Source organism: Rutidosis leptorrhynchoides, chromosome 4 (assembly GCF_046630445.1).
Source record: "Rutidosis leptorrhynchoides isolate AG116_Rl617_1_P2 chromosome 4, CSIRO_AGI_Rlap_v1, whole genome shotgun sequence".
Taxonomy (NCBI): domain Eukaryota; kingdom Viridiplantae; phylum Streptophyta; class Magnoliopsida; order Asterales; family Asteraceae; genus Rutidosis; species Rutidosis leptorrhynchoides.
Window position 1 is genome coordinate 482,168,276 of NC_092336.1, and position 27,033 is coordinate 482,195,308.

The 27,033-nt window shown below is 29.6% G+C and overlaps 3 protein-coding genes across 3 annotated transcripts; all 3 read right to left on the reverse strand.

Annotated features, from left to right (window-relative positions):
* Positions 1-21,079: 21,079 nt before the first annotated feature.
* LOC139842342 (uncharacterized) lies at positions 21,080-21,747 on the reverse strand. The gene is made up of 2 exons (XM_071832492.1): positions 21,542-21,747; positions 21,080-21,485 (listed from the first exon to the last, which is right to left on the reverse strand). Exons 1-2 carry the CDS (start codon positions 21,745-21,747, stop codon positions 21,080-21,082), a joined length of 612 nt encoding a protein of 203 aa, XP_071688593.1.
* Positions 21,748-22,734: 987 nt separating this feature from the next.
* LOC139842343 (putative F-box protein At1g67623) lies at positions 22,735-23,391 on the reverse strand. The gene is made up of 2 exons (XM_071832493.1): positions 23,196-23,391; positions 22,735-23,114 (listed from the first exon to the last, which is right to left on the reverse strand). The coding sequence occupies exons 1-2, from the start codon at positions 23,389-23,391 to the stop codon at positions 22,735-22,737; spliced, it is 576 nt and encodes a 191-aa protein (XP_071688594.1).
* Positions 23,392-23,883: 492 nt separating this feature from the next.
* Positions 23,884-26,997, reverse strand: LOC139842344 (uncharacterized). Its single transcript, XM_071832494.1, has 9 exons — positions 26,971-26,997; positions 26,842-26,901; positions 26,495-26,708; positions 26,214-26,313; positions 25,023-25,158; positions 24,743-24,939; positions 24,373-24,652; positions 24,136-24,207; positions 23,884-24,039 (listed from the first exon to the last, which is right to left on the reverse strand). The coding sequence occupies exons 1-9, from the start codon at positions 26,995-26,997 to the stop codon at positions 23,884-23,886; spliced, it is 1,242 nt and encodes a 413-aa protein (XP_071688595.1).
* Positions 26,998-27,033: the final 36 nt, after the last annotated feature.

The window sequence follows — 27,033 nt, forward strand, 5'->3', positions numbered from 1 at the left end:
ATATACATATAGATATAGATGGATAGTTATATAATATACCAATATTTGTACGAGTTGAAATCAATTTCCTATCTCTTCTTTCTATCTTTGTCGACCCACACACACATACCTCTTTTTGTCATTAAAAACTGTCACTCACTCCCCATGAAAGTAACAAGAACCCTAACTAAAATGTATTCAAATTTTATGTTAAAATGATTATAAAAAATACACTCCATATTATGAGTTTGATTACCTGCAGTACTTTATTCATCATAAAATTGGAACTAGTTTGTACAAACTAATTTATATGCGTTTGAGCATACTCTTGTCTGAAATAGTCCATATATTTTAACTTATAATCCCAATGATTGTTTTCTCATATCAACTTTACATTACATCTCAATAAATAAATAAAAGGGGACCATATTTCAATTAAACATACATAAATTATTATTATTATTTCTCATTAAGTGTCGACATATGTAGAAAGATTCCAAAGGTGGCTGCTAAAAGTTGATTCACATTCCACTTACTTCAATTATGAGTATTATATACAAATGATTATATGGTAAGTATCATCACCAACCATGTGAGTCCCTTATGTTTCCTTCTCTGTTGTTTCAAGCTCGAACACCAAACACCTTTCCTTCACAACACCACCTTTAACATCTCCGGTTAATCACCACCTTGGGTGTGAGCCTCCATCACCAATCATCACTAACCACCATCAAACCACCTACTCGATGTATACTGTTTCTGTTTCAAATGGAATCAAAACAATTAGCACTTCTTTCTTGATTGTTTGTTCTTCGTGAACCTCAAAATCATCACAAACATAAATCCTTTAAACTTTACCTGCTGCTACCTTGTTTTTTTGTTCATAATGAAACAACCTGCAATCATCATGAGCAAACAAACACTTATATGAGCTAGTTCGAAATCTACTGTATTGATAATTGTGGCCGCCAGCAACTAGAACCACCAGGCTTAACACCTATCACTGTTTCAGCTATTAAGGTTACATTTTTCCACATACCACAACAACAAATATAATTGCAGTAATTCTTTCATATTCATAATATACACGAATTATAAATCAATCAATTCGAAAGACAAACCAGGCTAGTGTTGCATCTGCTGCCCCTGCTATTCGCTGTACACCAGCACTGCCAACTACGGCTCTGTTTATGTTTTGACTCGCAATCAAACAACCATCATTAAAACATCACGAATGTAGCATCTAATCTACTCCTGATCGAATATACCAATTGCTACAACCATATTACTGTCCATTTGACTCCGATGAAACCTGAACCTAATTCAAAACAAATTGAAGCTACTGCCATAACCCTTTTCAATTTCGTGTATCGATCACAATGACCCACAACCCATCAAACCAAGTAATAAAAATAAATAAAATAAATAAATATAAAAATATAAAAAAACTGGAACCTCTTCGGATTGCACTGTGCTGCTTTCTGTCTCTGATTCAGATCGAAACCCACTCAAGAAAAATTCCCCAAACTGTTAATTTCGCTCCTACTAGTCGAATGAGATGTTGTTGAAATCATGAGAATTGATGATGGCGATAATGATTATGATGATCAGGAAGAAGAGAGAAGATGATGAACAAAAACCTGTTAACGATGAGGATAAATGATTAAATTGAAACGATGATGATGATGATGAATTACTGATCGGATATACTTTGACGATTGTCTCCTGATCGATGGGTCGATTGAAATGCGAGTTGCTTCTGCTATTCTAGATCTACTTTTTGAGCCAACAACAAACCACAGAATCCTTTTTATATTAGGTATTATATTTATTATTATTATTATTATTATTATTATTATTATTATTATTTGTAACTTATGAAAATAAATATGATTATGATTATTAGAAGATAAATATAAAAGTATTATGGTTATATCATGAAGATTATTATGATAAAAGATTAATATAACAATTTTTTAACCATAAACATTACGATAATATAAGGTGCAAGTTATTTTATGGTTAAAAATTATGAATTTTAAAACCGGACTATACATTATCGATAACGAGAGGAACAAGTAAAAGATAACGAACCGTAAGGCATAACAATGATTAAAATTATATGGTAATGAAAATAATATGAAAATGATGTTATGAGTATTACTATAAATTTATGAATATTGTAATTGTTATCATTATCATCATTCTTATTATTACTAGTATCATTATATTTAAAATTATCATTTTTATAAAAATTATTATTTTTATTTTTTATTAGTATTAGTAAGATTATCAAAAATTTTAAGATTATTATTATTACTTTTATTAGTATTATTTTATGTATACTATTATTATTACTAATATTATTATTAATATGATTATTATTATTATCACAAAATAAAACATGTTATTCACTATCTTTATTAATATCATTCTAACAACAAATATTTATATGAAACATATATACAAAGTATATAAAAAAATATATAAGGATTAAAATAATATATATATTATTAATATCAATACATAATTTGTTCGATTACTATTATATGTGTTAATATATATATATATATATATATATATATATATATATATATATATATATATATATATATATATAAATGATATAGGTTCATGAATCCGAGTTCAACCCTGCAATGTTCAATGTCGTCATATGTATTTTTACTACAAAATACAGTATTGTGAGTTTCATTTACTCCCTTTTTAATTGCTTTTGCATTATATATTTTTGGGCTGAGAATACATGCGCTGTTTTATAAATGTTTGACGAAATAGACACAAAAAATAAACCCATTTTTAAAACTCTTTAAATGTTTTGGGATGAATAAATGAGCTTTTTGATTTACAAAATAGTTCCATCAATGTGACGACCCGGAAATTTCCGACCAAATTTAAACTTAACCTTTATATGTTTCCAACACGATAAGCAGAATTTGTAATGTTGAATCTCAAAAAGTTTGGAACTACATTCATGTAATCAATTACCCTTTGACCGTGTTCGACGATTCACGAACAATTATGAGTATATAGATATGTATATATAATATATAATATTAATTGAAAATATTAACAAAGTATTAGATATATGATACTTTACATGAACGTATTTGTTTCGATATATTTATCGACAGAATTAAGAGATAATATCAAATGATTGAATTATCAGATACATTATGATATGATTACGGGCCTATGTTATGAGGTCCACTGTGATTTAAGAAATCTATTCTTTTTGACAACATTCGAAAAATGGTAAAGTGATTTATAAGTAAGAACAAATGTGTCAATTAACGGGAACTAGACAAGGGTAATGGAAAATTTCTGTTTAATTTCCAAGGCATGTTTTATAATATTTTCCTCGTGACCTTGATAAGATAACTATGTTAACTTTCATTTTATTTAATATAAAAATAAGAACGTGGAGTGTAAATAACTTAGATGTTGGATATCGACAAGTTATGTCACACCCCCAAAATAGGGCCTAGGGTATTTGTGACTAATTATATCAAATCACAGTTGTATATACGAGAACGACTCTATATGAGACGTTTTGAATAAAACATTTATTAATAAAACAGCGGAAGCATTAAAAGTTTTACATCAAATTTAAACTGAAATAATAATAATAGTCTTAATGCAAAGTAAATCTAATGAAATGAAGACTCCATGTAGCAGCATTCAATTCATCAGGTAGCAATCATGACAATCATCTTATTCGTCACCTGAGACAAAACATGCTTAAAGTGTCAACCAAAAAGGTTGGTGAGTTCATTAGTTTATCAAAATCAATCATTTCCGTTATAATAATAGGCCACAAGATTTCAGTTTCATAAATATCCGTACACTAGCAAGTGTATAAAAGCATTCTATAAGTTGTAGGCACCAGGTAACAAGCCTTAACGTTCATGTTTTACCCTCTGAAAGTACACCGAATCAGGTGTGTTATATAAACCTCGAAGTACTAAAGCATCCCATAGTCAGGATAGGGTTGTCAGGCCCAATAGATCTATCTTTAGGATTCGCGCCTACCGTACATAGACAGGTAGTTTAATGTTACCAAGCTAAGGGTATATTTCTGGTTTAAACCCACATAGAATTAGTTTTAGTACTTGTGCCTATTTCGTAAAACATTTATAAAACAACGCATGTATTCTCAGCCCAAAATATATATATAAAAAGGGAGTAATGAAACTCACCTTAAATAGCAGTTGAAGTATTTCACGCAAGAAAGGAAAGTAAAGCAAGTAAGTGACCGAGATATCAACTAGAAGTAGTTCTTAAGAGAGAAATGAGAGATTAAGGTGTAAGTTTGAAATGAGAAATGTATGTGGTATTTATAGTTGAAAATGTTAGGTAAAAAAAAATTAAAATAAAATAAGTAAATCTTAAAAGTTAAAATAAGAAAAAGTATTTTGTATTTTTATTAAAAGTAAATCTTAAAAGTTAAAATAAGAAAAAGTAGTTTGTATTTTTATTAAAAGTAAAATCTTAAAAGTTAAAATAAGAAAAAGTATTTTGTATTTTTATTAAAAGTAAATCTTAAAAGTTAAAATAAGAAAAAGTAGTTTGTATTTTTATTAAAAGTAAAATCTTAAAAGTTAAAATAAGAAAAAGTAGTTTGTATTTTTATTAAAAGTAAAATCTTAAAAGTTAAAATAAGAAAAAGTAGTTTGTATTTTTATTAAAAGTAAATCTTAAAAGTTAAAATAAGAAAAAGTAGTTTGTATTTTTATTAAAAGTAAATCTTAAAAGTTAAAATAAGAAAAAGTAGTTTGTATTTTTATTAAAAGTAAATCTTAAAAGAAAAGTAGTTTGTATTTTTATTAAAAGTAAATCTTAAAAGAAAAAGTAGTTTATATTTTTGTATTTATTTATTAAAAGTAGATATAGTTTTTATTTTTATTTTGTATAAAATTCTAAAAAAAAATTGTTTAATATATTTCTAAACATTTTATTTCTATATTTGTTTAATTATTAAATACGAATTTTATATAAAAATTATTATTATATTTAGTTTTTATAAAAATTAAAATTTATGATTATTAATTTATAGTTTTTATTAGTTTTATAAATGTTATAATATTATTTATTATTTAGTTAATTATATATTCTATTAACTAAATAACAAAAGTAATATAAATATTATATATATATTCATTGATGTAATTATGTTATATTATATATCATAATCTTATTTATAATATTTATAATTATATTATTTATTTTAAGAGTACGTTTATTCGGTCAACGTTAAATTTATTCGTATATAACAACTCTAGGTATTTTAGTAAAATCGGAAGTCGAAAAGTGAGGGTTGTTATAGTACCTACCCGTTAAAAGAAATTTCGTCCCGAAATTTAGTTTTTGCCATCAATCGGCGTTGTTCGTACCTAGACGAGGATATTTACGTTTTATCTGGTCTTCACGTTCCCTGGTAGGTTTGGGGCCTTTCGTGAATTCCAACGGATAGAATATTGTTCTGTTTCATGCATTTAAATAATACGAACCCTAATTTCTTACAGGTTCTTCTATAAAGTGCATTTTATCATTAATGCGAAGGTTATCTAAAGGATTAATAAGAGTGTCATTTGACTAGGTTATCCTCAAAAGGGATGATGGTGTTATACGAGCATTTTAGTAAACTGAACACATGAAATGTGTTATGAATAGTATTGAGCTTATTTAAAACTTTGAGTGTTTATGTCACAATATTAGGGTAGAAAAAAAAAACAGAGAGTAGTTCATGAAAATTATAGTCATGAAGTTTGATAGAGATCATCATTGTTTACAACAAGAATATTGTAATGATGAATATAAGTTGAAAAAAATAAAGTTTTATCACTACTGAATAATATGGATAAAACGATTTGATTATAGGAAGCGTATAAACGAAGCTATTGTAAAAGATTGAATGAGAAATTAAATGTTCGCCTTAACTTTTGACGTAGTCACGATTGATTTCCGAAATTCAAGGGATTAAAGGAAATCTTCGTAATCCAGGGATTAAAGGAAATCTTCGTAATCCATAAGATTTGATTCTCCGGTAATTAAGGAATTTGAAATTTTCTTTGATTAAATGAGGTGAATTGCTTCAATTGCTGTATTTAGAATTTTGCTATAAATTAGCTTCTTCCGTTTCATTATCTTCACCACTTCTATACTGTCTTCCTCAATTCATACTTCCAAAGATTGTGAGAATGCTCCATCCAGTTCTTATCCTGGATATTTTTCTGACTATCATTTCAGTCATTCTTCTTTTTCATTTACCACCAGAGGAATTTGTTTTCTTCTACTATTACCTTGGGGTTATAGTGTTTTTAATTCTCCCATGTCTTTACGTTGCAATACGTATTGATATACACGGTTTGTAATTTCGGTATCGTTATCGGGCTACATATTTTCCCTTATATGTCGGAGCTCTTTGCCTTTTTATTCTCCTCTCGACTCTAAGTAAAGCGAGTAATGGTCCAGAATTTGTAGGTATGAAGTTTCGAATGGACCTACTGTTCTAAGCGTAATATCACGATTTGATTTGGTAAATTACCAGAATTACTGAGGATAGAACTATCAAAAATATATTTTCTTGATATGTTCAGAGATTAAGTAGAATGTAAGAGTCGTGTAACATGGCAAATGATGATTATAAAGTCTATGAATCATCATCTTCCATTAAAAATTTAGCATGACTTACTGTAATATAATCACGTTGGCCTGACGTCATTATATTATACTAACTCATGCTTCAATTCTCAACACTACTTCAAATCATTCAAAATTTGAATTTAAATTTTACGGAATATAGAAACTTAAACAGTTTTCCTTTATGATGTAATAAAGATATTGCAAAGAGATAATTAATTGCGGACAAGAATCGTTATGAAGATATCTTTAGAAATATCGAGGATATTTATAACGAAAGATACGATGATATTTTAGAATTTCTAAAATCGATGGATAATGAAGAAATTCTTCTGTAAGGATTTAGAATGCGTAAAAAGATCTTCTGTGATTTCCTTCAGAAATCGAATCATCTAGATTCTTTGGTTATAGGTTTAGTCCTTGGGATTTGTCCTTGGTCTCCTTCATATTTTGCTCAATCCATCTTTCAATACCAGATTTTCTTTTGAGCTTTTCCAACACACAATTCTTTATTATCAAGCTTCTGATCATTAAGGCCATCTACAGCTTTTGCTGCTTCATCAGCATTCTCAAGGTTAACTGATCTGAATCATTGATTATCAATCCGATATGTTTTCAAGGATTTTGAAGAATGTACAATGTAATATATTAATGTGAATGTTAGATATTTCTTGGGTATTACCTACCCGTTAAAATATTTTCACAATCAACAGTTTGTACAAAAGAATTTTTAAATACAATCTTTATGAAAATATACATACATATATATTTTCTTCAGATGTAATTATGAATTTAATAAGTTAATATAATATTAAACTCATTTGATTTACGGTTGAAACGAGAATAAATAATCCCCAAAACTTTAGAGATTACATAATCGTCGCGGAATATTTCTTTAATGAAGTTATGAATCAATACTTCATCGTTCATTGTTATTAATATACCTCAGTATATGATGTTGATGCTCGTAGATTTCTTGTGAAATTCATAAGGCACAAATGATGTTTTCGAGAAATTTTCGAGTACATCGAAAATAGGAGTGTAAAATCACACATGCATTTGAATAATACACTTAGTTTATTATGAAATGGAGTTTATTGTACTGAAGCAGTGATTAATGATTGTTAAGTCATTAACGAAGGATGTACATCATAGCGTATTAGTGATATGAATTAACCAAGTAGTACATACTAGTTAAGATTCACATGTAATAGTTTAGTACGAAAAGATTTATTATTGTTCCAAACCATATATATATAAAGTATACATATATAATTCTTCAGGAATAATGAGTCAATACATCTTAACTCATTATTACTAATATTCCTTAGTATCTATGGGCGTATGATGTCGATGTTTGAGGTACCGATTATGATGTTGAGACGTGGGATGCTGATGTTGTTGTTGGTGAAGCTGATGCTGTTGGTGGTGATGCTGATAGTACTGGTGGTGCTGGTGCTGCTGTTGGTGCTGCTTGTGGTACTTGGTTAGTAAGTGTGAGCCTAGCTACCAAATCGCGCACTATTTCCTCCAGGGTTTCTACTTTACGCTCGAGTCTATGGATTTGTTCTACCCATTCCTCTGTAAGGTTTGTCAATTCTTGATATTTAGTTGGAAGTCTTCTAACTTCTTCTAATAACCCTTTCTGGTTAGAATTCGGGAGTAGAGGACGAATATTGTTGTTGGTTACATCGAGTCGACCTTCGAGGCGGAAAATCCTTACGAAAAGAGTGAAAACGGTATTGTGAACAGGTTCGCCGGTAAGTGGATCGAGTACTCCGACGTTTGGTGGTAAGTTTGGCTCGTGATAAGGAGTACCTTCTTCATTTCTCCATAGGGTGAGTATTTCGCGAACCCATCCCCATTTTCTAAAGAAATCACGGTAATTGATCGGTGGGTGTGCTCCTATCATGCTATCTTTGGAGCTAGAAGAACTTGAGGAATCAGGTGAGAAATCCATATTATGTGTTTGGAATAGGGTTTGATATGAAATGGGTGTTGAATATTGAATGATATATTCGTCTTCTTGAATACGTATATATAGCAGAAAGATTTCCGTAATTTACGGAGGAAGTTTAGGAAAAGTGTTAGACAAGGTCTATTGGGAATAGATATGCTAAGATATGATTTGTCTATACTCCAATAATGGCAGTATGACGTGTCGAGATTATAAAATGATAAGTATGTAATCTAATAATCTTTCGATTAAAGACTTTCAATTCGTATACTGTGATAACCCAATGACATTTCCCGGTTCGCAAACTGATGCATAAAGGCATAAGGCATATAGGTACGTGATATAACAGGGAGTTATATACGTTTGAGTATGAATTATAGGAGTTTCAAAAATCTTGGATAATATTTCATGTAATACATATGTAATACACAAAACCAGGATAGATGACTAAGTGAGTTGTTCTTAATAAGTTCACCACTTATTAAGTGCGTAAGTGACTAAGTGTTGTATGATCACTATAGTCCGGTTTGATATTGTGCACCATACCCAAACATCTATGCCACCGCCGAGTCACTTGAATGATCAATTGTTACCGGTTGGCCCAGGAATTCTCGACCAAAATCTAAGTTTGGCATTCGAAATCTACAAGCGTCCCATAGTGGTACCAAGGATCACCCTAGGCCTTAAGTAGCGTTGACGTTCGAGTAATTTCACATTATCGTTTATGTTATAATCTTAAGATTTAAGTATAGTTTCTAAGGTATAGTGTAGCATTTATCAATTAAAGGCAACAATTAAAGGCACTATGGTCAAGGAAAGTTGTAGTCCTACATTGCTAAGGTACCTAATTGTATAAGGCACACATAAAATGCAATCCTGGTTCTCTACAACAACCTGCTCTGATACCAATCTGTCACACCCCCAAAATAGGGCCTAGGGTATTTGTGACTAATTATATCAAATCATAGTTGTATATACGAGAACGACTCTATATGAGACGTTTTGAATAAAACATTTATTAATAAAACAGCGGAAGCATTAAAAGTTTTACATCAAATTTAAACTGAAATAATAATAATAGTCTTAATGCAAAGTAAATGTAATGAAATGAAGACTCCGTGTAGCAGCATTCAATTCATCAGGTAGCAATCATGACAATCATCTTATTCGTCACCTGAGACAAAACATGCTTAAAGTGTCAACCAAAAAGGTTGGTGAGTTCATTAGTTTATCAAAATCAATCATTTTCGTTATAATAATAGGCCACAAGATTTCAGTTTCATAAATATCCGTACACTAGCAAGTGTATAAAAGCATTCTATAAGTTGTAGGCACCCGGTAACAAGCCTTAACGTTCATGTTTTACCCTCTGAAAGTACACCGAATCAGGTGTGTTATATAAACCTCGAAGTACTAAAGCATCCCATAGTCAGGATAGGGTTGTCAGGCCCAATAGATCTATCTTTAGGATTCGCGCCTACCGTACATAGACAGGTAGTTTAATGTTACCAAGCTAAGGGTATATTTCTGGTTTAAACCCACATAGAATTAGTTTTAGTACTTGTGCCTATTTCGCAAAACATTTATAAAACAACGCATGTATTCTCAGCCCAAAATATATATATAAAAAGGGAGTAATGAAACTCACCTTAAATAGCAGTTGAAGTATTCCACGCAAGAAAGGAAAGTAAAGCAAGTAAGTGACCGAGATATCAACTAGAAGTAGTTCTTAAGAGAGAAATGAGAGATTAAGGTGTAAGTTTGAAATGAGAAATGTATGTGGTATTTATAGTTGAAAATGTTAGGTAAAAAAAAATTAAAATAAAATAAGTAAATCTTAAAAGTTAAAATAAGAAAAAGTATTTTGTATTTTTATTAAAAGTAAATCTTAAAAGTTAAAATAAGAAAAAGTAGTTTGTATTTTTATTAAAAGTAAAATCTTAAAAGTTAAAATAAGAAAAAGTATTTTGTATTTTTATTAAAAGTAAATCTTAAAAGTTAAAATAAGAAAAAGTAGTTTGTATTTTTATTAAAAGTAAAATCTTAAAAGTTAAAATAAGAAAAAGTAGTTTGTATTTTTATTAAAAGTAAAATCTTAAAAGTTAAAATAAGAAAAAGTAGTTTGTATTTTTATTAAAAGTAAATCTTAAAAGTTAAAATAAGAAAAAGTAGTTTGTATTTTTATTAAAAGTAAATCTTAAAAGTTAAAATAAGAAAAAGTAGTTTGTATTTTTATTAAAAGTAAATCTTAAAAGAAAAGTAGTTTGTATTTTTATTAAAAGTAAATCTTAAAAGAAAAAGTAGTTTATATTTTTGTATTTATTTATTAAAAGTAGATATAGTTTTTATTTTTATTTTGTATAAAATTCTAAAAAAAAATTGTTTAATATATTTCTAAACATTTTATTTCTATATTTGTTTAATTATTAAATACGAATTTTATATAAAAATTATTATTATATTTAGTTTTTATAAAAATTAAAATTTATGATTATTAATTTATAGTTTTTATTAGTTTTATAAATGTTATAATATTATTTATTATTTAGTTAATTATATATTCTATTAACTAAATAACAAAAGTAATATAAATATTATATATATATTCATTGATGTAATTATGTTATATTATATATCATAATCTTATTTATAATATTTATAATTATATTATTTATTTTAAGAGTACGTTTATTCGGTCAACGTTAAATTTATTCGTATATAACAACTCTAGGTATTTTAGTAAAATCGGAAGTTGAAAAGTGAGGGTTGTTATAAGTTAAGTAACTCGACATTTTTCATTAAGATGATTTCATACGTTTATTCAATCTTTGGACTTTATCTCATGCTTCACCAACAGACTGTAATTTAAAAACTTGAAACCTATTATGAATATATATAATTCTACTTTTCTAAAATGTTTTATGATATAACGATTTCCATTATTTTAACCTTTTAACAAAATGATTCTTAAATATATTTAGTTTTGGAAAACAAAATTATCATATTTATTTGATTTAGTTTCAAAAGTACAAAAAACGTTTTCAGTTTAAAAAGAACTTTATTATTAAAACGTATATCTTTTATAAATATCTAGAACCACTTTTGACAACTCATTACTTAACCAGTATGATAAAGATAACGATATTTATATTTTATTTTATTAAATATATATAACGATTTAAATTAATATTATATATATTTATACGCGTATTATACGTACATAATTTTATACTTTTACTATACTTTAACTTTACCTTTACTTTACTTTTACTTTACTTTCACTTTAATAATTCATACTTTAATAATTCATACTTTAATAATTCACTTTAATAATTTACTTTAATAATTCATACTTTAATAATTCACTTTAATAATTCACTTTAATAATTCAAAAATCTATTATAAATAGAATTCAATAGGTTTCATTATTTCATAGAAATTTGAAAATATATTTCTCTAAACTCTCTCAATCGAATTACATATATATATTTTCTTTGTATTATTTCAAGATATTATTAGTATACATATAATACTACGACGGAGTTATATTCAGACGATTTCAAAATAAGTTTTCAAACGGGATAGAGCTAAGGAAATTATGGGTTATAGCTATGGAGGTTATGGGTATTGATCGAGGGTATTGCTCGTGAGGTCAACCTAATTTTTAACATTTTCGTTGCGTCTACATACTTTCCTGCAATTTGAATCACAATATTGATACGTTCGTGAATCTGAGACAAACCCTGCACTTGTTCAGTGCCGTCATATATATAATTGCTACGAAATACAGTATTGTGAGTTTCATTACTCCCTTTTTATATATATTTTTGGGCTGAGAATACATGCGCTGTTTTATAAATGTTTTACGAAATAGGCACAAGTACTAAAACTAATTCTATGTGGATTTAAACCAGAAATATACCCTTAGCTTGGTAACATTAAACTACTTGTATATGTACGGTAGGCGCGAATCCTAAAGATAGATCTATTGGGTCTGACAAACCCCATCCTGACTATGGGATGCTTTAGTACTTCGAGGTTATTTTAAACACACCTGATCTGGTGTACTTCAGAGGGTAAAACATGAACGTTAAGGCTTGTTACCGGGTGCCTACAAATTATATAATACTTTTATACACTTGCGAGTGTACATATATTTATAAACAGAAATCTTGTTGTCTATTAATATATTGAAATGATTGATATGATAAACCTATGAACTCACCAACCTTTTGGTTGACACTTTTAAGCATGTTTATTCTCAGGTATTAAAGAAATCTTCCGCTGTGCATTAGCTCATTTTAAAGATATTACCTGGAGTCATTCATGACATACTTTGAAAGACGTTGCATTCGAGTCGTTGAGTTCATCAAGATTAATATTAAGTCAATTATAGTTGCATGTAATATGAAATGGTATGCATGCCGTCAATTTTTGATGTAAAGAAAGTTTGTCTTTTAAAAACGAATGCAATGTTTGTAAAACGTATCATGTAGAGGTCAAATACCTCGCGATGTAATCAACTATTGTGAATCGTTTATAATGTATATGAACGGGTCCTTTCAGTTGGTATCAGAGCGGTGGTCTTAGCGAACCAGGTCTTGCATTAGTGTGTCTAACTGATAGTTGTTAAGATGCATTAGTGAGTCTGGACTTCGACCGTGTCTGCATGTCAAAAGTTTTGCTTATCATTTTTAGTCGAAAATCATCTACTTACCATCCTTAGGAAATTACCTGCTTATCATTCTTAAGTCTAGACGCGTTTTCCTACATTTATTGCATAATAGTGTATAGACGAATTCTTATCTTATCATATCTGTTACTGTGAACTTTGACTGACATCTTTCAAAGATTCCTCCATAATTTATGGGATTTTGGTATTATATATACATATGTAAATTATGTATTGAAGAATACCAAATCTAAATTCTACAATCTATTTCATACAAAAAAAAATTCTTTCCCTGATCATACAAGATGGATCCCTCAACCAGTTCGAGTTCCTCGGATTCCGACAGCTATGCCGATATGGATTTCCACATGAGCTCCGAAAGCAGCGTGACCGGAATGGATCAACCAATTAGCCATCATCTATTCTGAATGAATTGGGGATGGGTTCGTAATCTACTTAACCATTGGAGATAAGAAGAAGGTGATCCCTTTCATCCACTACATTGCCCTCTTGGCAATGAACCTGAAGCACTTACCGGCGAACCTGTCCGAAACACCATTTTCTCTCTCATTTCCAGAGTATCTCATCATGATTATATACTACACCAAATTCTAGATCTTATTTATCCGCTCGTCCGAACCGACAATCACCCCGGTGTAATAGAAGAAGTCAACGAACTTCGCACTCGGGTAGTGGCTTTGGAGAATATGGTGCAAAGGTTACAAACACCAGCAGCAGCACCAGCAGCATAACCAGTACCACCATCAACAACATCAACAGTACCATTACCACCACCAACAACAACCGCATCGCAAACCTCAACTTCACAATCTGTCCCACGAGCATCGACGTCATATGCCATGTAGATACCAAGGAATACCACAACGACGAAGTATTGATTCATAACTTCATTGGGGAAACATTCTACGGCGATTATGTAATTTCTAAAGTTTAGAAATTATCTATCCTAGCCGTAACCATAAATCAAATGAGTTTAATTTAATATTAACTCATTAAATCTATATTACATCTGAAGAAATATACACATATATATTTCCATAAAGACTGTAATAAAATTCTTTTGTACAAAATATTAATTGTGAATTTTTTTTTAACGGGTAGGTAATACCCGAGAGATATATAAATTTACAATTAATATGTTACATTCTTCGAATCTGATTCAGCAAGTCATCCATTATACTCCCTACTTTCACAACAATATACATTCTTTTATAGAAATCAAAACAACCTTACTCATTCAAAATCTAATTACATATTTTGATTTTGAAATCTCAGAATTCGATTCAAGATATAACCGAAATCATCACTCTTAGATTCATACATCTTTCAAAACTATACTTTGACTTCAAAACTGTCCTAGAACCTCATTTCTATTCATGGAACTCACAAAAATATTTGTATCATTCAAAATCTTAGAACATCATATGTATATTAACAATTAAAATATGTGTTCAAACACTTCGAAATTCCTAAAGACATGCGAGATGATGATCCAACCACACATTACCCACTGTCATGCACCTGAAAAGCTCTCGAAACCAAAGTTATAGTTTAACACGTATCCGTGTCAGATCCTTTGATATTTATTACCAAATATAATTTTTCAATCTCTTTCCAAAATAGACAGTTTTGTCTCAGCTCCAGCAAATCACCTTCATTTGTTTATACGAATAAACCCTTCATCATGGTTACCGGGGAACCTTTCATATCTCGCCACATTAGCAGTAAACTTATCAACAACTTCATTAACCTTCGACTTAAGCCTCTCCGAAAAGCCACTATACTTATTCATTAAAACCCCATCATGTACTCACCTACATCATGTAACAATAATTGTCACACCAACTACTGGGAATTAGCAATCAGTATTTTGAATTTCGCGACAATTTTAAGTCAAAAGTTATATGTATACATATAACGTCTATCTCCTAGACTTACATACTTCGAATGTGAATTTTCTGAAAAACATCCCAAACTATGAACTAGTTCTCCGAAATTGGAAAAATACTGATGAAGCAGCAAAAACTGTAAACGACTTTAACAGTCAAAAGTTTGATGATAAAGAATAGTATGGTGGTAAAGCTAAAAAAAGAGAAGGTTTGAAACTGGAAAACAGATTGAGCAGACTATGAAGGAGGCTGTGGACAAATCACAAAGACTAAACCTGCCTTCAAAGGATCCAAATGATTCAGTGTCTACTGAAATCGTTAGCAAACACCTTACTTCTTATTCTAAACCTTCACAGACAAATCTTCTTCATCATCCATCTATGTTAAGAATTCTAAGATATTATCGTATCTTTTATTATAAATATCTTCGATATTCCTGAAGATATTTTCACAACTATTCTTATCTGAAATCTTTTATCTCTTCGTAATATCTGCGTTACAACATAAAAAGAAACTGTGTTAGTTTTTAAATTCTGAAAAGAAAAAAAAAATTCGAATTTAAAATAGGAATGTTTTTAAAGTAGTGTTGGGAACTGAAGCATGAGTTAGTATAATATAATGACACTTGATCAACGTGATTATATTACAGTAAGTCATGCTGAGTTTCTAATGGAACGTGATGATTCACAGAACATACCGTCATCATGTACTATTTACACGACTCTTACATTCTACCCAATTTCCAAACATATTAAGAACATATCATCTTGATAGCTCTATATTTTTGGATATTCTGGTAATTTGCCAAATCAAGATCGTGCCATTACGATATTCTTCTTGGAACATTAACTATGTTCATCCAAAAATTCATATCTACGAATTCTGGACCATTATTCGCTTGACTTAAGGCCGGGAAGAGAAAACGAAAGCATGAAGCTCCGAAATATAATGGAGAATATAAAGCCCGATAACAACCCCGAAATTACAAACCGTGTATATCAATGCGTATAGCAATATAAAGACACGGGAGAATGAAAAATACAATAACCCCAAGGTAATGGTAGAAGAAAATAACTTCCTCCGGTGGTAGATGAAAAAGAAGAATGACAGATATGAAAGTTAAGAGTATATCAAGAATCAATACTGGATGAAGCATATTAACGAATGCTTTAAAGTATGAATTGGGGAGAAAGACTAGAAGGTGTGAGCTGTAGAAATAAAGAAACGAAGGGGGTGGATTTATAGTAAAATATCAGACAGAGAAATCGAGACAGATTATCGCATTTAATCAAAGAAGATCATGATTTCCTTAATCGCCAAAGAACTAAATCTTATTGCAAAGATTTTCTTTAAATCCCATGAATTCCAGAAATCAATCATAACTACGTCATCGGTTAAAACAAATATACGTTTACTCATTTCACCCTCTTGCGATAGCTTCACTTATACTCTTCGCGTAATCAAATTGTTTTATCTATATTACTCAATGATGATAAAACTCCATTTATCAACTCATATTCGTCATGAAAACATTTTTATAGTTAGCCATGACGACCTCGATCAAATTTCGGGACGAAATTTCTTTAACGGGTAGGTACTGTGACGACCCGGAAATTTCCGACCAAATTTAAACTTAACCTTTATATGTTTCCAACACGATAAGCAGAATTTGTAATGTTGAATCTCAAAAAGTTTGGAACTACATTCATGTAATCAATTACCCTTTGACCGTGTTCGACGATTCACGAACAATTATGAGTATATAGATATGTATATATAATATATAATATTAATTGAAAACATTAACAAAGTATTAGATATATGATACTTTACATGAACGTATTTGTTTCGATATATTTATCGACAGAATTAAGAGATAATATCAAATGATTGAATTATCATATACATTATGATATGATTACGGGCCTATGTTATGAGGTCCACTGTGATTTAAGAAATCTATTCTTTTTGACAACATTTGGAAAATGGTAAAGTGATTTATAAGTAAGAACAAATGTGTCAATTAACGGGAACTAGACAAGGGTTAGTGAAAATTTCTGTTTAATTTCCAAGGCATGTTTTATAATATTTTCCTCATGACCTTGATAAGATAACTATGTTAACTTTCATTTTATTTAATATAAAAATAAGAACGTGGAGTGTAAATAACTTAGATGTTGGATATCGACAAGTTAAGTAACTCGACATTTCTCATTAAGATGATTTCATACGTTTATTCAATCTTTGGACTTTATCTCATGCTTCACCAACAGACTGTAATTTAAAAACTTGAAACCTATTATGAATATATATAATTCTACTTTTCTAAAATGTTTTATGATATAACGATTTCCATTATTTTAACCTTTTAACAAAATGATTCTTAAATATATTTAGTTTTGGAAAACAAAATTATCATATTTATTTGATTTAGTTTCAAAAGTACAAAAAACGTTTTCAGTTTAAAAAGAACTTTATTATTAAAACGTATATCTTTTATAAATATCTAGAACCACTTTTGACAACTCATTACTTAACCAGTATGATAAAGATAACGATATTTATATTTTATTTTATTAAATATATATAACGATTTAAATTAATATTATATATATATTTATACGCGTATTATACGTACATAATTTTATACTTTTACTATACTTTAACTTTACCTTTACTTTACTTTTACTTTACTTTCACTTTAATAATTCATACTTTAATAATTCATACTTTAATAATTCACTTTAATAATTTACTTTAATAATTCATACTTTAATAATTCACTTTAATAATTCATACTTTAATAATTCACTTTAATAATTCAAAAATCTATTATAAATAGAATTCAATAGGTTTCATTATTTCATAGAAACTTGAAAATATATTTCTCTAAACTCTCTCAATCGAATTACATATATATATTTTCTTTGTATTATTTCAAGATATTATTAGTATACATATAATACTACGACGGAGTTATATTCAGACGATTTCAAAATAAGTTTTCAAACGGGATAGAGCTAAGGAAATTATGGGTTATAGCTATGGAGGTTATGGGTATTGATCGAGGGTATTGCTCGTGAGGTCAACCTAATTTTTATCATTTTCGTTGCGTCTACGTACTTTCCTGCAATTTGAATCACAATATTGATACGTTCGTGAATCTGAGACAAACCCTGCACTTGTTCAGTGCCGTCATATATATAATTGCTACGAAATACAGTATTGTGAGTTTCATTACTCCCTTTTTATATATATTTTTGGGCTGAGAATACATGCGCTGTTTTATAAATGTTTTACGAAATAGGCACAAGTACTAAAACTAATTCTATGTGGGTTTAAACCAGAAATATACCCTTAGCTTGGTAACATTAAACTACTTGTCTATGTACGGTAGGCGCGAATCCTAAAGATAGATCTATTGGGCCTGACAAACCCCATCCTGACTATGGGATGCTTTAGTACTTCGAGGTTATTTTAAACACACCTGATCTGGTGTACTTCAGAGGGTAAAACATGAACGTTAAGGCTTGTTACCGGGTGCCTACAACTTGTATAATACTTTTATACACTTGCGAGTGTACATATATTTATAAACGAAAATCTTGTTGTCTATTAATATATTGAAATGATTGATATGATAAACCTATGAACTCACCAACCTTTTGGTTGACACTTTTAAGCATGTTTATTCTCAGGTATTAAAAAAATCTTCCGCTGTGCATTAGCTCATTTTAAAGATATTACCTGGAGTCATTCATGACATACTTTGAAAGACGTTGCATTCGAGTCGTTGAGTTCATCAAGATTAATATTAAGTCAATTATAGTTGCATGTAATATGAAATGGTATGCATGCCGTCAATTTTTGATGTAAAGAAAGTTTGTCTTTTAAAAACGAATGCAATTTTTGTAAAACGTATCATGTAGAGGTCAAATACCTCGCGATGTAATCAACTATTGTGAATCGTTTATAATGTATATGAACGGGTCCTTTCAATCAAAAACTAAATTCTATGTAGAGTTGTATCAACAAATATTTTTGGTTACACCTCAGGCTGTGGAATAGAACTATAGTTTACTATATGCCGTTTAGCATGGATTATTATATGCTGTTTAGCATTGATTTTAAATTCTAAGCTGAGTTGTATCATTAAATATTTTTGTTACACTTCAATGTAGAATAATTTTATAAAATGTTTTATAAATCTATTGGGCCTAACAAACCCCATCCGTTGTAGCGGATGCTTTAGTACTTCGATGTTGTTTTATATCATGTCCGAAGGATTTCCCGGAATGATAGGGAATATTCTTATATGCATCTTGTTAATGTCGGTTACCAGGTGTTCAATCCATATGAATGATTATTTTTGTCTCTATGCATGGGACGTATATTCATGAGGAATGAAAATCTTGTGGTCTATTAAAATAATGGAAATGATTATTTATGTTAAACTAATGAACTCACCAACCTTTTGGTTGACACTTGAAAGCATGTTTATTCTCAGGTATGAAAGAAATCGTCCGTTGTGCATTTACTCATTTTAGAGATATTACTTGGAGTCATTCATGACATATTTCAAAAGACGATGCATTCGAATCATTGAGTTCATCAAGATTATTATTAAGTCAATTATAGTTGAATATATTAGGAAATGGTATGCATGCCGTCAATTTTTGATGTAATGAAAGTTTGTCTTTTAAAAACGAATACAATGTTTGTAAAATGTATCATATAGAGGTCAAGTACCTCGCGATGTAACCAAATGTAATGTATTCGTCCAGATGGATTAGGACGGGTTCTTTCATATTTGTCGTATGTTCAAAAATGTTTTCTTTCATCATACTTGATGTATATTGGGTTCTAGATGAAGTCACCACTTTTGATCGAGTTGTGTTGGTTATATCTGAATAACCAATGTATAAGATTTGAATTTAGAAATTCAGAATAAATATTATTTTCATATATACACCATAGATTACAAAACTTTTGTTGTAATAGCATGAAACACCTGTTAGAATTGAACATGATGGGGAGGATAGTTGTCAAATTGCTGCTGTTCTACTTTATTTTTTGTATTTCATCATAATGTTACCAACGATTGTCTTTGCAGTGGAAGAAATTTCTAAAAATAATAGAGATGTATTATTATTTAAATTTGATGTATAGTGAATATGGTTGAATACTAAATCTCAAAATATATGCCAAGAGTAACTTTCTATAAAATTCAGATTAATAAAAACAGTAAGTAGTACTTGGATTTGATGCATTAACATCAAAGGAATCCTTCATCCTTGTAGGGTATTTTCGTTTATTTGTAACTGGTTCCGAAAGATTTGTCTCATTTTGATTTGATTTATTTAAACATGAAGATCTTCTGAAGTTATTATTCATGACAATAAAGTTTGATCAAAATTATCGAGAAACTTTGGTTTTTGAAGATAATGAAGGATTATGTTTGTTATGATCCACAATTTCAAATTTCAAATTTGAAAATGAGATTATGGTTATTGACTAAATACCAACGGATAAAGAAATGTTTTGTGTTGTACTTGACTTTATTGGTAACAGGAATTTACATCCATAATGTGTAGGGATTAGAATATGGTATATTTGGTTTGAAAGTAATCACAATTTCTAATAAAGTGATAACTATTTATATTAGTGTTTAGTAGTTTATTATACAATACTTAACTCAATTGGTTAGTAACTATAGTGCTGTTAGTAATACATGAATTGAAAAGATAAAAAAATAAGAAGAAGAAATGTGCCAACACTGATATCATAATATAAAGATAAATTTATATTAATATTACAGGAGTAATTTCCATAGTTGTTACAAAAAGATTTTTTCCCATAATACTAACATAAATGTAATTTTAGTGTAAAAAAAACACAAATCTAATTAAATCCATATCGATTTACAAAAATCTTCAACTCATAAGCCCAAAAGCACGACATGCATTCTAGCGTCTTTAGTTCAAACCCACTAATTCTTGGGAAATAACCTTTGTGGCCGGATATAGGGCACCTCGTTTCCACGTCAGCAAAAGGATGGCGGTTCCTTCTCCAGGTTTGATGTATAAGGTCATAAACCTTTGTTCTCACATCAACCACATAATCCGGTATCGGTGGAAATGTCTGATTAAGAATTTTTAAACCGATATCCTTTTCATTTACATCGTGAGAAGCAATCATCACCAAACCATAAACATACACAACCTCTACTAATTGGGAGTTTGATGTTTGTTTTAAATAACGGAGCCTATCTTGGGTGTATTTTCCATCAAAATAAAATAACAAACCCCTGCGAAAAAACGCATTAGGGTTTTTATTTACCAAACAGCGATGGTAAAGATAAACCATTTGAAGGATACCCAAAACCCTACAGATAAACGATCAAAGGAAAGCCTTTGATAAACCAATGGATGCTGGGCTTGCTTAAAAAAGGCTTTGCAAACCAATCGAGCAACACCCAACTGAGTAGAAGAATTTTGGCCGACTCTTGATAATATTTCACCAAGCAAATCATCAGGAAGAAGATCGACAATATTGTTGATCTTATTCATTTTAATTTTTTTCATTATTTTTTAAAAAGATATAAAATCTGGAAAATAAAGTTGAAGTTTTTTTGAATAGTGTGTACTTGAGACCTTGACCTTCTGTAGCAGCAGAAAGTAAGATCAGAATGATGATATTAGCCGCCTGAAAAGTAAGCCTTGAAAGTTGTTTTTTGGAGTTAATGATGCGACGTGGTATGTGAACACGTGTGTAGTTAAATGATGATATGGTTACTTCCTCAAACATCTTTCAAATACTTTTATAAAAAAAGCTGAATATGGAAAGTATATTTGTAATTTTATTTTTTTATTTGAAAAGCAAACATTTTTTACATAAGTTTTTAGTTTTATTTTAAAAGTAAATAAAAAAGGAAATTCGAATATTTAACACTTTTAGAAAAGATTTGACTCAACATAGGTGAAGAAATTGGTTCTGGAATATTCTTTTGAATGAGATATAATTGTTGTATTATTTACAAAAAGTATTTCAACATGAAAAGGTTAAATAGATATTTTTGTGTAAAGTAGACACTTGATAGGTCTTGTAGAACATGAAAGTAGTTGAAAATGATGCAAGTTTTAGTGTGAAAATTATGGGTTTAAAGTAGTTTTTGGGCTACTAAATTGACATGGTATGTGAACATTTGTCCAATGGTATGATGATAAAATAAAAATAAAAATATAGTTGTAAAATATTATATAATAATAATATGTGAAGAAACATTTTAGGAATTAAGGCTCAAAAAATGGTTCAATTTTCTAAACATATTATATATTTCATTATTTAACAATTAATTATTTTAGATGGAACATTTATACTAATATCAATTAAACATATTATAACAGTTAAATTGATACCAAACTTGAAGGAAAAAATTAACATTTATACTAATATCATAATGAAAATTTATAATAATAATAATAGATGAGTAATTTTTATACAAAATAACAAAAGATTTTTCACATAATAATAACATAAATTTAATTATACCTAAATCAATTTATAATCAGCCCTAACTCATAAGCCCAAAAACACGACATACAGTCTGGTATGGTGAGTTCAAAGCCATGAACATATGGGAAATAACCTATGTGGCCGGATATAGGGCAAGTGGTTGCCAAGTCAGCAAAAGGATGGAGGTTCCTTCGCCATAATTGCTGTAACAAACCATAAACATCCATACTGACAGAAACCACCAAATTCGGCAGTGGTGGAAATCTGGCATTAATTATTTTTAAACTCTTATCCTTTTCCTCCAAATCATCAGATGGAAACATGATCAAACCATAAACATAAACTGCCTGGTTAAGACCATAGTTTGAAGCTTCTTCTAAATAACGAAGCCCTAAGTCTGTGTTTACTCCATCGAAATAACCTAACAAACCCAATCGAAAAATCGCATTATGGTTTTTATTTATCATATACCGATGGAGAAGATAGACCATTTCCGGGATACCCCAAGCTATGATAGGCCACCGATCTAAGGAAAGCCTTCGATAAACCAAATAATGTTCGGATTGCTTACGAAAGTCTTTGCAAACCAATCTGGCAACAGAAAAGTGAACCGATGATTCTTGACCGACTCTTGACAATATTTCACCAAGTATGTCTTTAGGAAGAGCATCTAGAATATTCTTTGAAACTTGATCCATTTTTTTATTATTTGAAAAAAGTAGACAAAGGATGGAAAGTGAAGTTGAGGTTTACGTATTTGAAAAATGCAAATTGCTTTTTGACAAGTAAGGGTTTAAAGTAGATTTTAGGAGCTACTCAATCGAGTTGGTAGGTTAACACGTATATACTACAATAAATGCTCCAAAATTTATAACTTTAATTTCCTTCTAAATTTATTTTTATAAAGGAAATTGGAAAGTCGCATTTTAATTAAAATAGCAGTGTGTTAGGATAATAAAAAGAGGTCAGTCATAATAAAAACCTCAACACAAAAAACATCAACATAAAACACAATAAAATTAAAACAAAATAAATTAGATTGTTATCTATATCAAGGTGGATATGGAAGAGAAATAGTGCAGGGAAAACATAATTATATAGTTTACATGCCATTGGAATTCCATAGAAGAAAACCAAAAATAACTGTTAACAAATGTAACTTGTTTAAATCATGAATCGGATGAGCGTAATCATTTAGAATGATCGGAGAATTTAACCTTGGTTGTTGAAGACTTAACAGATGCTGGAGATTTGATTCCTTCTTGTTTGATTTTTTTGAGAGGTGGGCTGAAACAGGTATCATGACTGTGATCAACTGTCTGACTTCCAGAAGCATTAGAGACACACTACAAAGTTAATTATAAGGGGTTTAATAATGATTATTAAAAATGACCGTGATATGAAAGTAATTTAGAACTGAGTATTATATAATGTATTCATACATTCCCAACTAAAGTCTGTTTCTCAGATGATTCTTCAATCTCAACATCTTCAAAAACCATTTGTTGATCGACCTTAGTGATATTAAAGATAGGTTAAGAAACTATTGATATTTTAGACATCATACAAACAGCAAGTTAAAATGAATAATAATACAAAAAACAAAAGACAATGAGTACGTATAAAACAACTTATATATTGAATCAAGGAAAAAATCATCTAACGGTATTAAATGTTACCTTGAAACTCTCATAGAGTTCAAAACATGTTGGGTCATCGGTCACATCTTTAACAGTGTAGTTTCGAATTTCTCGTTCTTTGTTATAACCACTAACATCTATCTTAAACAAAAGGGTCTTCTGTAAAAGAAGTTCCAGCTTTTCAGGATAATCATCATCTTCAGACAATGCCTTGATTAACTCATAAGCCGATGGGGTAACGTACTTCTTCACCACAGATTCGAAAATAGTGAAAGATGCTGTGCCGGTTTGATTTTCTACATGAATCGGCACCTTAAACCTAGTATGTAAAAATTTAAAGACAGACAAAGTATGAGTAAAGAGAAAAACTAATATTTTTCAAATCTTTTTAGAATGTTTTGTAATTCACCTCACTACCACCTCCGGCTTATCGATACAACTGTAACACTTCCGTTCCAAGTTTAAAAGTTGAACAACGTCCAATGTAAGATCACAGTTAGGGATAACAGGTTTAGCACTCTTGTTACACTTCTTGCAGGCAATGTAGTACCAAGTGTCGTCGGGAAGAATGGTATTGATTGTGGCCTGAATAATATATATGCCTTCCTACAAATATTTTAACAACAAAGTTGAAAATTGGATATATGTTTGGTTAAATATGGGGTGAAAAAATTCATTCAAATGATTACCATGGACGGGTTCAACCGATCTAAACCAACATACTGAGCCTTTTTAAAAAAGGACTTTGGATCACGTGCAGAAGAAATTGACAACGAAGGAGCTAACGAACAAATGGAATCTTCAGAAGAATGGATTTGGGTGAGGCTATGATAACAATAAACAAGTTAGTTATTTTAATTGAAGTATCAAACAATGTTCAATTGATGAATGCAAATACCAATTTACTAATAAGTTGTAGTATATTTGTTTTAAATGCATAATTAATGTACTCATTTATGAAGTGAAAAAATGATTGAGCGTTAAATGGAAATTGGTTTAGTTGTTTTGGGAACTACTATATTTCATTAAATGTTATTATTATGATATTAGTAACAATGAATGAATTTAATATTTAATGAATTAAAACTTGAATGTACAATAAAGTGAATTATTTACCTTTAGATTATCAATAATAACATTTAATGTGTACTAATAGAATGATTTATTTATCTTAGCATGGTTTTTAAATTTATTACTATACTTCGTAGGATAAGTAAATGAAGACTTTCATTTCAATTTATTACTTGAATGATCGAGTATCTCCTAAATGTGTCTTACTTTTTTCAGAAAATGGTTCAACTAAAAATAGATACAGAAAATAAGATTAGTCTTTTATATTGAAATATATTGAAATATGTTAAATTTAACATAGATACAGTATTGATTATTATTATGAAGTTAATGTTTTTGGTAATAATGTACCGTTGTCTGAACTCAATGATTTGCGGATGATCGGTGTCTATCAAAACGTTCATGTTTTTTCAGTCGGTAGAAACTGCCAGTTTTTCTGTAGCATTTAAACACAAAAGAACTTAGTATACACAATCAATAAGATCATCATATATTACATAAAAATTAATAATTAAAAGTAAGATCATCATATATGAAAAACATATATTTATTGGCTAAAAAGAAAAACTTTGGTGCAGTTTGGTGACTCCAAAGTGAATCAATAAGATTACGGAAGCATCATCATCCAAAACATTCATATGGTTTTCGAAATTCAAGGAAAATTGACCCCACATAGTTGCATCCAATTGCAAGCCACTATTAAAAAAATGACTCAAAAACGCTCATGTATAAGTGTGTTATGATTTTAAGAACATGTTTACACAATTTATTCTGAAAATGGTTTAAACTAAAAAGGTGTTAGATATTACCCTAAATCAATGAGCTGAAGATTGATGTACTTGGATTTGAGTTCACCAGTGCTTCGAAAATCCTGTACTTCTGAATAATTTGCTACACGTCCAATAACATCTATAGGAACAAAAAAAAACAAATAAAGATTGTGTGACATTATAAAGTGTTGTAAGTCAAAGCAAAATAAATATTTAAAAAAAATTCAAAAAAATTGATATAATAAACATTTATTAACCTGCTGAAACTCCAACTTTAAGGCATCAAGATCTCAAAACATCGAAAGGGATGAAACTAAAACCATTAGTTCCTCTCCATTCGGTTAGTGGGAATGGCACAACAGTTGTTTTCTTAGTAAACATGAGTTTGTACTCATGTTGGATATGTTTGGTCCGAAATTGTAGCGGACTATCAACTACAACAACATTAGAAATACAAAATAAGCCCCATTCCCTAATGAGGTTATCAAATTTGGCCTTAAGGGAGTTACGGATGTCGATTACAATCTTAGCGCCCTAATATGGAGAAAATAAACATAGAAAAGAAGATATAAAAAAAATTCTAAAATGAAAAGAGAATTAAGAAATCTATATATATATATATATATATATATATATATATATATATATATATAAAATGAACACAAACCTCCTCATCCGAAATGATTAGCTCCAAAGTGGGCTTGCCTTCATCGTAACCATATCCCAGCTTTTGAAGGAGACAGACCACTTAAATTTTTATGGTAAAATTAACTTTCCGTCCGTCAATCTCTGAAACCTGAATTATGTTCTTGGATGTGGCCATTATTTAAAACTAGAATGAAAAGAAACATAAGTTAGA